This window comes from Leuciscus leuciscus, assembly GCF_965113295.1.
Source record: "Leuciscus leuciscus genome assembly, chromosome: 1".
NCBI lineage: Eukaryota > Metazoa > Chordata > Actinopteri > Cypriniformes > Leuciscidae > Leuciscus > Leuciscus leuciscus.
This window is the reverse complement of record NC_138725.1, coordinates 13,669,797-13,681,892: the sequence shown is the minus strand read 5'-3', so window position 1 is coordinate 13,681,892 and position 12,096 is coordinate 13,669,797. Positions and strand designations below refer to the sequence as shown.

The 12,096-nt window shown below is 35.5% G+C and overlaps 1 protein-coding gene and 1 long non-coding RNA gene across 5 annotated transcripts in view; one reads left to right on the top strand and one right to left on the bottom strand.

Annotated features, from left to right (window-relative positions):
• Positions 1 to 1,036: 1,036 nt before the first annotated feature.
• LOC309499615 (uncharacterized protein) overlaps positions 1,037 to 12,096 on the top strand; it is a 48,135-nt gene continuing 37,075 nt past the window's right edge. Inside the window, exons 1-2 of one of the 3 annotated variants that reach the window (XM_082170963.1) lie at positions 1,037 to 1,101; positions 10,011 to 10,201. In XM_082170963.1, coding sequence (XP_082027089.1) covers positions 10,144 to 10,201 — 58 coding nt within the window. In that variant the 5' untranslated portion in view covers positions 1,037 to 1,101; positions 10,011 to 10,143. Of the gene's footprint in view, positions 1,102 to 9,497; positions 10,202 to 12,096 lie in introns of those variants that run through there. The other 2 variants (XM_082170961.1, XM_082170962.1) reach the window with 2 other exon arrangements.
• On the bottom strand, positions 2,121 to 7,192 carry LOC309503224. Of its 2 annotated transcripts, XR_014207572.1 has the most exons (6): positions 6,679 to 7,192; positions 6,414 to 6,441; positions 5,812 to 6,068; positions 5,444 to 5,607; positions 4,112 to 4,206; positions 2,121 to 2,568 (listed from the first exon to the last, which is right to left on the bottom strand). It is a non-coding gene; the product is annotated as an uncharacterized lncRNA (long non-coding RNA). The 2 variants fall into 2 exon arrangements; XR_014207573.1 differs by lacking the exons at positions 2,121 to 2,568; positions 4,112 to 4,206; positions 5,444 to 5,607 and having other exon boundaries at positions 5,614 to 6,068.

The following is a 12,096-nucleotide window of genomic DNA, read 5'->3' as shown; positions in this document are numbered from 1 at the left end:
ACATATTTGAATGCTTTATAAGTTGCAAAATTAAAATGTATTATAGAAATTATTAGATATTTTTAACATGTTCAAGCAAAAACTGTAGCAAAATTGTAATTTAAATGTTATTTTTTCTTAATTGCACTCACAGTTGAGACACTTGCGATTGCATTCCCATTAAGTGTCCCGCAATGAATGTAGCAAAATTCAATGTGCAATTTGAAAATGCATTCTGAGCCGCTCACTGGCAACCAGTGCAATTTTGTGAGGAGAGGAGTGGCGTGTGCTCTCTTCGGAGATACGATCAGCTACCGTCGGATCGTCAGGCTGGAATGAGAGGTAGAGTTGTGTGTCATCAGCATAGCAGTGATAGGAAAAGCCATGTTTCTGAATCTCAGATCCTAGGGATGTCATGTAGATGAAGAAGATAAGCAGTCCCAGCACTGAGCCCTGAGGCACTCCAGTAGCCAGATGTTGGGTCTTGGACACCTCACCCCTCCACGATACCCTAAAGGACCTACCTGAGAGGTAAGACTTGAACCATTGGAGTGCGGTTCCCGGTTTACAACAAGTTAACATGAAATAAGAATGAACAGCATTTATCAATTTTAGTTCATATTAATTTCAACATTTACTAATGAATTATTAAAATTAAAGGTTGTATTTGTTAACATTAGTTAATGCACTGTGAACTAGCATGAACAAACAATGAGTAGCTGTATTTTTTTAACCAACATTAACAAAGATTAATAAATACTGTAATAAATGTTTTGCTCATTGTTTTTGTCATTGTTATTAACTAATGTTAACTAATAAACGTTTTGTCTTTTATTTTTCAGTTTTCAGCTAATCACTGTTAACTCTTATTTTCTCATTTGTATTCTGATGACATTGAACACATTAATACATTTCGGATACAAAGTTGTGTAAACATGTCATCTAGCTCTGTACTTATTTAAATAAAAAAGTGCTTGCTTCCACATTATCATCCATTACATGAAAAAAAGGAGTAAAATGAGTCTGTGATCCAAAACCCACAATAGATGGCGCTAATTCAAGCCGCCAATGAAGAAGAAGAAGAAGAAGAAGAGTCTTCTGAGGAGAGGAGAGCAGTTCACGGTATTTCATATTTACACAACCATCACACACACTTTATACAGTTTGATTAAGCGACAGACTCATTTCTGTATTGTTTTCATCGATCACAGCGATACTTGTGCGTCTTTTCTGGCGTCTTCCTTCTGAAATAAACATTTAGTGCAGCAGCAGCGAGCATGAGGAGAATACCCATACAGAAATGTAATATATGTCAATATATGTAAATTACATATATAATGTTAGTGCCCATGTATGTCTGCTGCATATATGAGAATATATGCAAAATTCATATATGTAAAACACATACACATATATGAAACATATATTTCAAAATATAGCAAAAATGGCCGTTTTCATGTAAGTGCCATATATTTTCCCGTATATGCACATAAATGTGAAATATATGTAAGACGCATATATGTATCCATGCATATATGACGCATATATGTATCCATGCATATATGACGCATGTATCCATGCATATATGACGCGTATATGTATACATGCATATATGTACTTATTTCTATAGTACATACTTTCACATATATTAGGGATACAAATCTTATATCTGAATGCCTTGAAATTAAATGCCTATAGTTGGAGATTTTGTCTATTGTGTGAATACCAAATATAGTATTTTAATACAATAATGCAGTGTTTTCTTTGTCATTTTTGACAAATACATCCACAAAGTACCATAACCATATGCCACAGCTTTAAAAATGCATCAGTATCACATGCATGTACACTGTAAAACTTTTCACTGTAAATTTACAGTAAAATACTGGCAGCTGGGTTGCCATCCACATACTGTATTTTTACAACACTACTACAGTAAACAGCATTTACAGTACTCCACTGTAATTACCAAATACAGTATACACATTTTACATTATTAAACTTGTCGACAGCAATAGGTTGTATTTTTACAGGGAATACTGCTTTTATTATTACATAATTAAAATATTATACTTTAAGGTTTCATAAGAGTAGTCACACTAGGAAAAAGAAAACAACATTTTCTGGGTTTTAAAACATTTATTTAGTTAAAATGCCATTTGTGAACATGTTGGCTGAATTACTTTTTAAACATAAAATGCAATTTTAACACTTAACAACAAACAGGTAACAGTTAGCACTTAAAGGAATAGTTCACCCAAAAATTTAAATTAGCCCATGATTTACTCACCCTCAAGTCATCCTAGGTCTATATGACCTTCTTCTTTCAGACGAATACAATCGGAGTTATATTAAAAAATGTCCTGGCTCTTCCAAGCTTTATAACGACAGTGAAATTCTGTTTCTTTTTTGAAGTCCATAAAAGTGCAAACGAAATCCCATTGAAAGTCTGCAAGGTTTTGCAGAAGTGAGGACACCTGTAGGCTTACAGTGGTGTTCTTGTTTTGCACAACTTGGCCAGTTTTCTTTGAAGTTACTTGTCCTTTCTTTGTTTTTGATCCATGTTCAGGATTGATGTCAAGAAAGCGTCTAAAAGGCAGAAAAAAACAACAATTAAATATTATTAACTGAGTGTATATATTTTGACAAAGAGAGACAGCACAAAAGCTGTCTAAAACTGAACAACATGAAAACAATAAATAAAAAAATGCAATGTTGGATGTTGTGGAAAAAAAAATGCAATGTTGGATGTTGTGATCAATAACTGATATTTTTTTCTGCCCTGGTAAAATACATCAACTCAATGTGTCTGTTTTAGGGATGGTAAGATTAACCGATTCGCATCGGTGCATCGGCATAAAAGCTAACGATGCGATGCATCGATTTAAATAAGTGTGCATCGGATAAGTTGGCATTTGTATCGCGATGCATTGTTTCTAACATATTTGCATCGGTAAAAAACGATTTATTCATTCATATTTATTATACTTCTACTATTTAGAAAGTGATCAATCATTTGTGACCAATATTTTATTATGTAACTGCTGCGTCCACAACGAACGCGAATAGAGCGTCTGGAGCTAGTGGTTTCCATGGTAAAAAGACGCGTTGACGCGCGTCTGGTGGTCTTGCGGCGCGATAGACATGTTAAGCACGGCGCGATGGACGCGATTTCCCCTCATTCGTGTCTCATCATCACAATCACTGAACTGTTGCTCAAGCGCTCTCATCACCACTGCTGCAGCTGCTACGTGAATATGATGCATCACAACACTACGGAGTGCGAGGTGTGTCATGAGAGTCACCTACAACCTAAAAGGAGTATATATATATATATATATATATATATATATATATATATATTCTCCTTTTAGGTTGTAGGTGACTCTCATGACACACCTCGTTGACACACCAAATATATATATATTTGCATTTGAATACATTTATGAACGTTTATTTTTTATTATTGTTTGTTAAAACAGCATCTTCTTTCAGCTGAATTTTTTTTTTTTTTTGTGAAAACCAAATCTTTTGTTTGTGAAAGAGCCATTAAAAGTCAGGCACTTAAGCTACTTTATGATTTGCTGTATGTCTGATATTTATTTTAAAATAAACATATAATAAAAACTATAATTGCATAGCATCATATTACATTGAATCGCATCGCACTGCATCGTAATAGTAGTGAATCGTATCGCATCGCATCGGTAGCTGCTTATATGCATCTTTAATGTATCGTATCGTTGGCTATGCATCGAGATGCGTATCGTATCGGCCTAGTTATGGAGATGCCCATCCCTAGTCTGTTTACATGCAACACTGTCAACTAACTAAATTTTTGGAAGTGGGGTTGCCAGATTTAAAGTTTTATTCTACAACTTTTGTCTACTCATCACCCAGCTCATTAACAATATCATCCCCTCATCAGGTCCATCAGAGTATCAGTGGAAAGGCAGTCTTTAGACTCTCCGTTTATATAGAGCACACACTGCCAGAATCCAGCCCTAACCTTTGTGACAGAAATAATTTAACTTAATTGCAAGCCTTGCAATGTTTATTGCTTATATGACAACATGATTTACCAGACTAAAATGCATGTATGTAAAATTTAAATTCTGTCATTATTACTCACCCTCAAGACTTTTGTTCATCTTCGGGACACAAATGAAGATATTTTTGATGAAATCTGATAGTTTTGTCCTTCCATTGATATCAATATCATTGCAACTGTCAAAGCCCAGAAAAGTGGTAAAAACATTGGTAAATATATAGCTACAGTGGTTCAACCTAAATATTATGAAGCAGGGTTTCTGCACATTTTTTAAAGTCAAATTTAAGGCTTTTTAAGACCTTTTTAAGACCCGAAGAAATCAAAATGAATACCATGCATTAGGGGTGTGCAATATTGACAAAATATGTCTCGATCGATATTTTCAAAGTTTTCTTGATAATAATTAGATAACATTTTACTGACTGTGTTTCTGTGCTTGGTGCCATGGCTTGTTTAGGCCTGTTGACAGCTGACTGACAAAGATATTCATATTTTTCATATTCTATGCAGTGGTCAGTTTACAGCACTGACAGAAATGAACCTTTTTTATTAAGGGGAAATATTTGCCACCTTAAATTGATTTCAAGGGGCATTTTCACCTATATATGGACATTTGTAGATGTTTCAACAAGATATCTTTCAGATCTACTGCAGTCAGATTCACCCGTGTTCACTCTGAAGGAATCACTCACATGGCTGGGCACTTGTATGACACATAAAGGATATTAAGAGGCTAAAAGCAGGTTTAAAACTTGCCCCATTGAAGTCAACAGGGTGCACATTTTAAAAAGAGGATAACACGGTGTAGGCAACACCGATTTTTGTCGTTGTTCTCTGTATTGACAGCACTCCAAATTTACAAAAAAATTAGCTCAATGTTAAAATTGACCGGAGTTCTCCTTTAAGGTTGCACTAGTTACATGGATTATTTAAACAATGTTTTTACTAGCTTTCTGGGCCTTAAAAGTTGCAAAGACGTTGCTGTCTATGGGTGGTTCAGAAACCTCTCAGATTTCATCAAAAATATCTTAATTTGTGTTCTGAAGATGAACGAAGGTCTTACAGGTTTGGAACGACATGAGGGTGAGTAATTAATGACAGAATTTTCACTAAGCCTTCAACTGAAAACAACTTGCACTGGCATATCTTAAAATATATGACTGCCACTGTCTTATCTCAAGATGCACACCAGTAATGTTTTTTTTTTTTTTTATGATACATTATTATTAAAGCTGCTTAAATACCCAAATTTTTATTAAGGCCTAGACCTGGCTTAAGCTAAGCCCTGTATGGAAACCAGGGCCATATTGTTCATACCAGTAGTCAACATAATAAATACTGTCAAGTCAAGGTTAGTGACACAATTCAGTCTAATATATATATATATGAATGGCAAATATGCCAATGACTAACCTCTGAACAAACTCAAGGTGCTGCCTCTTCCTGGTACTGCAAGCTGAACTCATAGGAGGAGGCAAACAGTGCTGCCAGGCCAGTGATGAAGAGGCTGTGATCCTTCACACACACACCTTGACCTTCCAAACTTAATATCCAGCACTGGTTGCTTAGAGATTGACCTGTAATGGAATAAAATAAAAATAAAAAAAAGGAATAAATAAATAATATTAATAATTAAAATAACTACTGTGGGTTCCACTGTGGTTCGATGTAGTTGTCTATTCATAGTTCTATGAATTAAATTTTTCAACTAAAAATTTAAATTGGTTAGAATGCTAAAATGCACTGGCATACAATTTTGTTTGTTTTAAGCATAAACTCACTTAATTTTGACTTATTCTTTCAGAAAACAAGACAATTTTTACGTGTCTATTAAATGCTTCTTCATGTAAGAATTGTAGATATCTGGACTGGAAACAAAATAAAAACACTAATTAAGAAAAACATATTTTGCAGTGGGGTGAGTAAATGATGGCTTTTCATTTTAGGTTTCATCTACCCCTTTAATGTTTACATACCAGGAAATAAGTCGTGGACTTTCTGGCAAATGTAGATTGCTGGACATCAGCGATGCAAATTCCTGAAACAATTTTTAAAAAGGACAGCACAGCCATGATCAACAGAACCAAAACATAAAACATATTACAAATTAATGAAATTTGCTGAATAATCTCTATTATCTGCTTGAAGGAAAACACCGTCTAACTTCTCTTTGAATTAGGGAGTAACGTTAGTTGTAGGACCATGGGATGGCAATCAGGAATAGGCCTACTACATTTGAAAACAGCATTAGGAACATGGATTTTCATGTGCTAGCAAAATTCTGACAACGATTCAAAAGCACGATCACAGAACTGACAGAATTTGACAGCATTTTTTTTTTACCACATAGACTATAACTGTAACACTACTTAAAAGCACTTACATTAACAATGGCCATCAGATTACAAAGCCTAAAACGAAAAAAAATATATATCAAATGCACGTCATGCAAATAGCATGGTAAAGGTTGCATATTATATGAAATGTCGAAGTTAACGTTACTTGATAAACAGGTGGAACAGAGTCAGTGAATTGCTTGCGCGGCCACGGTAGTAAACCGCGTTCATCAAACCAAATACGTGAAAACAATGTAGAAATGCGAACGCAAATTTAAACATTTAAAAATAATAACTTATATATTGGCTTACCGTATCACTCAGTTGAACAATTCTCCATCTTCTCAAACTCTAAATCCCACTTATCGTCACGCGCAGGTTAGATTATTCAATGACAAATTCTTCCATCCGTCTTCAGGTAGCTGCCTGCTACTATTAACGTCGTCCAATTTCTGCTGCGTCACAGGCAACTGTTTGAAATACGAACCGAACCTCAAAAAAGCTTTAAAATTGCTCACAGATTCGCAGACATTGTTTATCTTGATAACAAGAATGATTATTTGTTCAGTTGAATCCCGCTGACAAAACAAGTTTGCCTGTTGTAGCTGCCTAACGTTACTGTCTGCTCGCATGACGCGTCACATTTGAACTGAATTGAGCGCGAAAGAAATCAATCCTACAATGCAATGCCTTTTCAGTCAGTATGATGGTATGATCCTATATAACGAATTTATCAGGACGAAAACAGAAATGTGCTGTATATTTACAGCTGTTCTGTAAAAGATACAGCTTAATACTGTATTATGGAAATACAGTACAATTCTGTAAGAAATTTTTTGTAAATTTACAGTAAAGGGTTACAGTGTATGTTTACATACATTTATTAAATATGTGGAAAACAAATATGTATGTCACATATTTATAATTAATGTTGTCCATATATGCGAGAAACCAATAGGCCTACTGTAATATATGCAGATATATGGTATCATATATGGATGAACTCAAATATTTTCTTCACATGTTTGGACACATAAATGTTCATATATGTTGCAGGCATATATTGTGTTTCCATATAAGTCAAATATATGTATAGATATATGTTGCAGTCATATATTGTGTTCTCAGATAAGTCAAATATATGTATAGATATATGTTGCAGTCATATATTGTGTTCTCAGATAAGTCAAATATATGTATAGATATATGTTGCAGGCATATATTGTGTTCTCAGATAAGTCAAATATATGTATAGATATATGTTGCAGTCATATATTGTGTTCTCAGATAAGTCAAATATATGTATAGATATATGTTGCAGTCATATATTGTGTTCTCAGATAAGTCAAATATATTTATATATATATGTTGCAGTCATATATTGTGTTCTCAGATAAGTCAAATATATTTATATATATATGTTGCAGTCATATATTGTGTTCTCAGATAAGTCAAATATATGTATAGATATATGTCATGCTATTTAAAATATAAGTACATATATGGCCATATACAGGTCCTTCTCAATAAATTAGCATATTGTGATAAAGTTCATTATTTTCCATAATGTAATGATAAAAATTAAACTTTCATATATTTTAGATTCATTGCACACCAACTGAAATATTTCAGGTATTTTATTGTTTTAATACTGATGATTTTGGCATACAGCTCATGAAAACCCAAAATTCCTGTCTCAATAAATTAGCATATCATGAAAAGGTTCTCTAAACGAGCTATTAACCTAATCATCTGAATCAACTAATTAACTCTAAACACCTGCAAAAGATTCCTGAGGCTTTTAAAAACTCCCAGCCTGGTTCATTTCTCAAAACCGCAATCATGGGTAAGACTGCTGACCAGAATGCCATCATTGACACCCTCAAGCAAGAGGGTAAGACACAGAAAGAAATTTCTGAACGAATAGGCTGTTCCCAGAGTGCTGTATCAAGGCACCTCAGTGGGAAGTCTGTGGGAAGGAAAAAGTGTGGCAAAAAACGCTGCACAACGAGAAGAGGTGACCGGACCATGAGGAAGATTGTGGAGAAGGACCGATTCCAGACCTTGGGGGACCTGCGGAAGCAGTGGACTGAGTCTGGAGTAGAAACATCCAGAGCCACCGTGCACAGGCGTGTGCAGGAAATGGGCTACAGGTGCCGCATTCCCAAGGTCAAGCCACTTTTGAACCAGAAACAGCGGCAGAAGCGCCTGACCTGGGCTACAGAGAAGCAGCACTGGACTGTTGCTCAGTGGTTGCTCAAATTTTGCATGTCATTCGGAAATCAAGGTGCCAGAGTCTGGAGGAAGACTGGGGAGAAGGAAATGCCAAAATGCCTGAAGTCCAGTGTCAAGTACCCACAGTCAGTGATGGTCTGGGGTGCCATGTCAGCTGCTGGTGTTGGTCCACTGTATTTTATCAAGGGCAGGGTCAATGCAGCTAACTATCAGGAGATTTTGGAGCACTCCATGCTTCCATCTGCTGAAAAGCTTTATGGAGATGAAGATTTCATTCTTCAGCATGACCTGGCACCTGCTCACAGTGCCAAAACCACTGGTAAATGGTTTACTGACCATGGTATTACTGTGCTCAATTGGCCTGCCAACTCTCCTGACCTGAACCCCATAGAGAATCTGTGGGATATTGTGAAGAGAAAGTTGAGAGACGCAAGACCCAACACTCTGGATGAGCTTAAGGCCGCTATCGAAGCATCCTGGGCCTCCATAACACCTCAGCAGTGCCACAGGCTGATTGCCTCCATGCCACGCCGCATTGAAGCAGTCATTTCTGCAAAAAGGATTCCCGACCAAGTATTGAGTGCATAACTGAACATAATTATTTGAAGGTTGACTTTTTTTGTATTAAAAACACTTTTCTTTTATCGGTCGGATGAAATATGCTAATTTATTGAGACAGGAATTTTGGGTTTTCATGAGCTGTATGCCAAAATCATCAATATTAAAACAATAAAAGACCTGAAATATTTCAGTTGGTGTGCAATGAATCTAAAATATATGAAAGTTTAATTTTTATCATTACATTAGGGAAAATAATGAACTTTATCACAATATGCTAATTTATTGAGCAGGACCTGTATTACATTTTTGTATGGGTATGTTGAGTTCATTCAGACCTGAGCGTGTTTGTGTTCGTTTGTGTGATTGTCTCGATGTTTGTGTGAGAACTGTTACTGAATGTCAAGTCAAAAGTTAAAGTTTGAGATCTATAATGAGTTTTTTAGGTTCATTGTCAGTTTTTAATAACATTATTGCAATGATTGTAATTACTAGAAAATGAAAATATATTTTCGATATTGACATTATGCTGTTGTAGTTATTTAGATGAGGTGGTTAATTAAGATTGGTTTGTATTTATATATTTTTTATGTTTCATTTGTGTCAGATGGTGAAAAGCAACAGTATTTTCTTTCAGTAGAGCAGTTTTACAGGCTTTTATCATCTATCCTGACTCAAATAATGTTTCTAACTGCAAACACTCAGAATAAAGTGAGATGATCTGCAGATGATCCTGAATGAATAAATCCTTTACTTCAGACAGACTGAATTGCTTAGATGTGATTTTTAGTATAAAAACAAATTCAGGAAGCTCCTTTTTTTTTCTTTTTTTTTTTTTCTTTTTTTGTCAGATCAGCTCCTCCCACTGTAATTCTCCAGTAAATGCTGTAAATTCCCATCAGCTACAAGTGAAGACGAGCATCAGAGCATCAGGAAGAGCTGAAATCTGCAAAGACTGAGTTTATTAAAGAGGACAGTGAGAACATGAGTGATCCAGAACCCTGCAGAATGAAACACACTGAAGATCCTGAAGAACAAAGAGGTTGGTGTTTATTCTTCATTCATTCATGATGCTGAGGAACATTCACGTTAGAAACATTCAAGCACATTTAGATAAACAGTTCAACTATGAAATGGTACAGAATGTTTTTTGTCTGTCTTCAACAAATGGTGAGTAAAGGGAGGTTTGAGGAACTTAAGCAAAACCAGATTTGTAGTTACTAGTAAACGTTGTTTGTCATTAATAACAGAAGTTTGTGGGGAACACCTGGCGCGTGACCTCGATAAAATACTGTATCAATTATGTTGTATTGTATCGATGTCTGTAGCACATGATTCAAACGCAACAATGTCATTGGCCGGCGACAGACTGGGGCCTCCAGTAGGGATGGCCGATATATTATTACCTAGTGGACATGAAGCTGAGGCTTGAGTTTATCGATAATCGAGGATTTACCTCTACAATCTGGAACCCGTACACACAGATATATTTTCCTTGGTATTTCAGTTATTCTCAGTGAATGCACAGTGTATGTGACACATACGCTAATGCTAGTGAGGCACACGACTGGCTGTCACTTTGCTGAGAGCGCTAGGCTAGTGTTTCTCACACACTTTATTCGCCAATGATATCGTTACCACAATAAATAGCAGAAAATATTGTGATATAGTTTTAAGTCCATATCGCCCATCCCTAGACACAATTGGCCTCTACGAGCCTTTAAATGAAAGCGTTGCTAGACCTCCTCCTGTTATAGAGAGTTGTCTGCTGGGATAAGCTTTCTTTAATACTGAGCGTAGTTTGGCCTCTTCTTGTTCTCTTCTTGTTCTCCTCTGTTGCTGTGTCATCTTATCACAGGTAATATCCTCCACATTTCATTTTAATTCCATTTCCTACAATATATTAAAAATATTTTTTATCAGTTTAAACTGTGATTTATTAATCACTCAAAGCCCTTTATCCTCTTTCGGTTGCACACGTCCGCCATGTTTTGTAGTTTTTTAACACTTTTTACTTGTGTTTGTAGTTCTGAACCGAATCCTTCTCCAAATCGCAATGGGTTGTGGGCAATATTAGCCTTTATAGTGTGTACGTATCCACACTTAAAAAATCTACCGGAAATAGAAGACCAATCCGGGGACGTCTGGCATACTCTTTTCAACCTAATATGCTTTGAGACACACTTATTTAAATCTCACACACTATTTTGAAACTTTATTTCAGACCCAGGGGGATCCATAACACAATAAAAACACACAGAGTAAGACATACAAATACAAAAAATACAAAGCCTTCCATTGTGGATGGATCGTATGGACATTGGGATGCAGGCCGTGGTTCTGTGTGGACAGTGATATCAAGTATTTTGGCTCTTTTAGGGCCACTATGTTAAGCTCTATCTGTAAGGTTGAGTTTGGTTTGGTCTCTTCTCATTCTGAGAGTATTTTTGACAGACCTTAGGGAGCAAATGTGGATCCAGCATCTAAGTCTGTTGAGTTGATCTTATGCTGGTCAACTCCAATATGGCAATCAATTTCCTCGGGATGGCAAACTGGGTATTTTGGAAAATCGTGTCATGTATAATAGGGCTGTCAAATAAAAATTCGAATTTTGAACATTCCTCAAATTCCCTAAAAAAATGCAAATTCAAATGCAAAAAAAAAGCACATAAAAAAAGCACATTAAAAATATATGATATATAAAATATATATATATATATATATATATATATAATATATGATAAAAAAAATAAAATAAAAAATGCACATTCGAATGCAAAAACTGTGCACTCGATTTGTTTTTGTGTCAAGAGGCGCACGAGACATGATCATGATGTAACTTAGGGGTGGGCGATATGGCTAAAATATCATATCACGATTTCTTTCAGGAAAAAATCACGATGCATGGTTCTTTTTCATGTTGCTTTTACTCTTTTG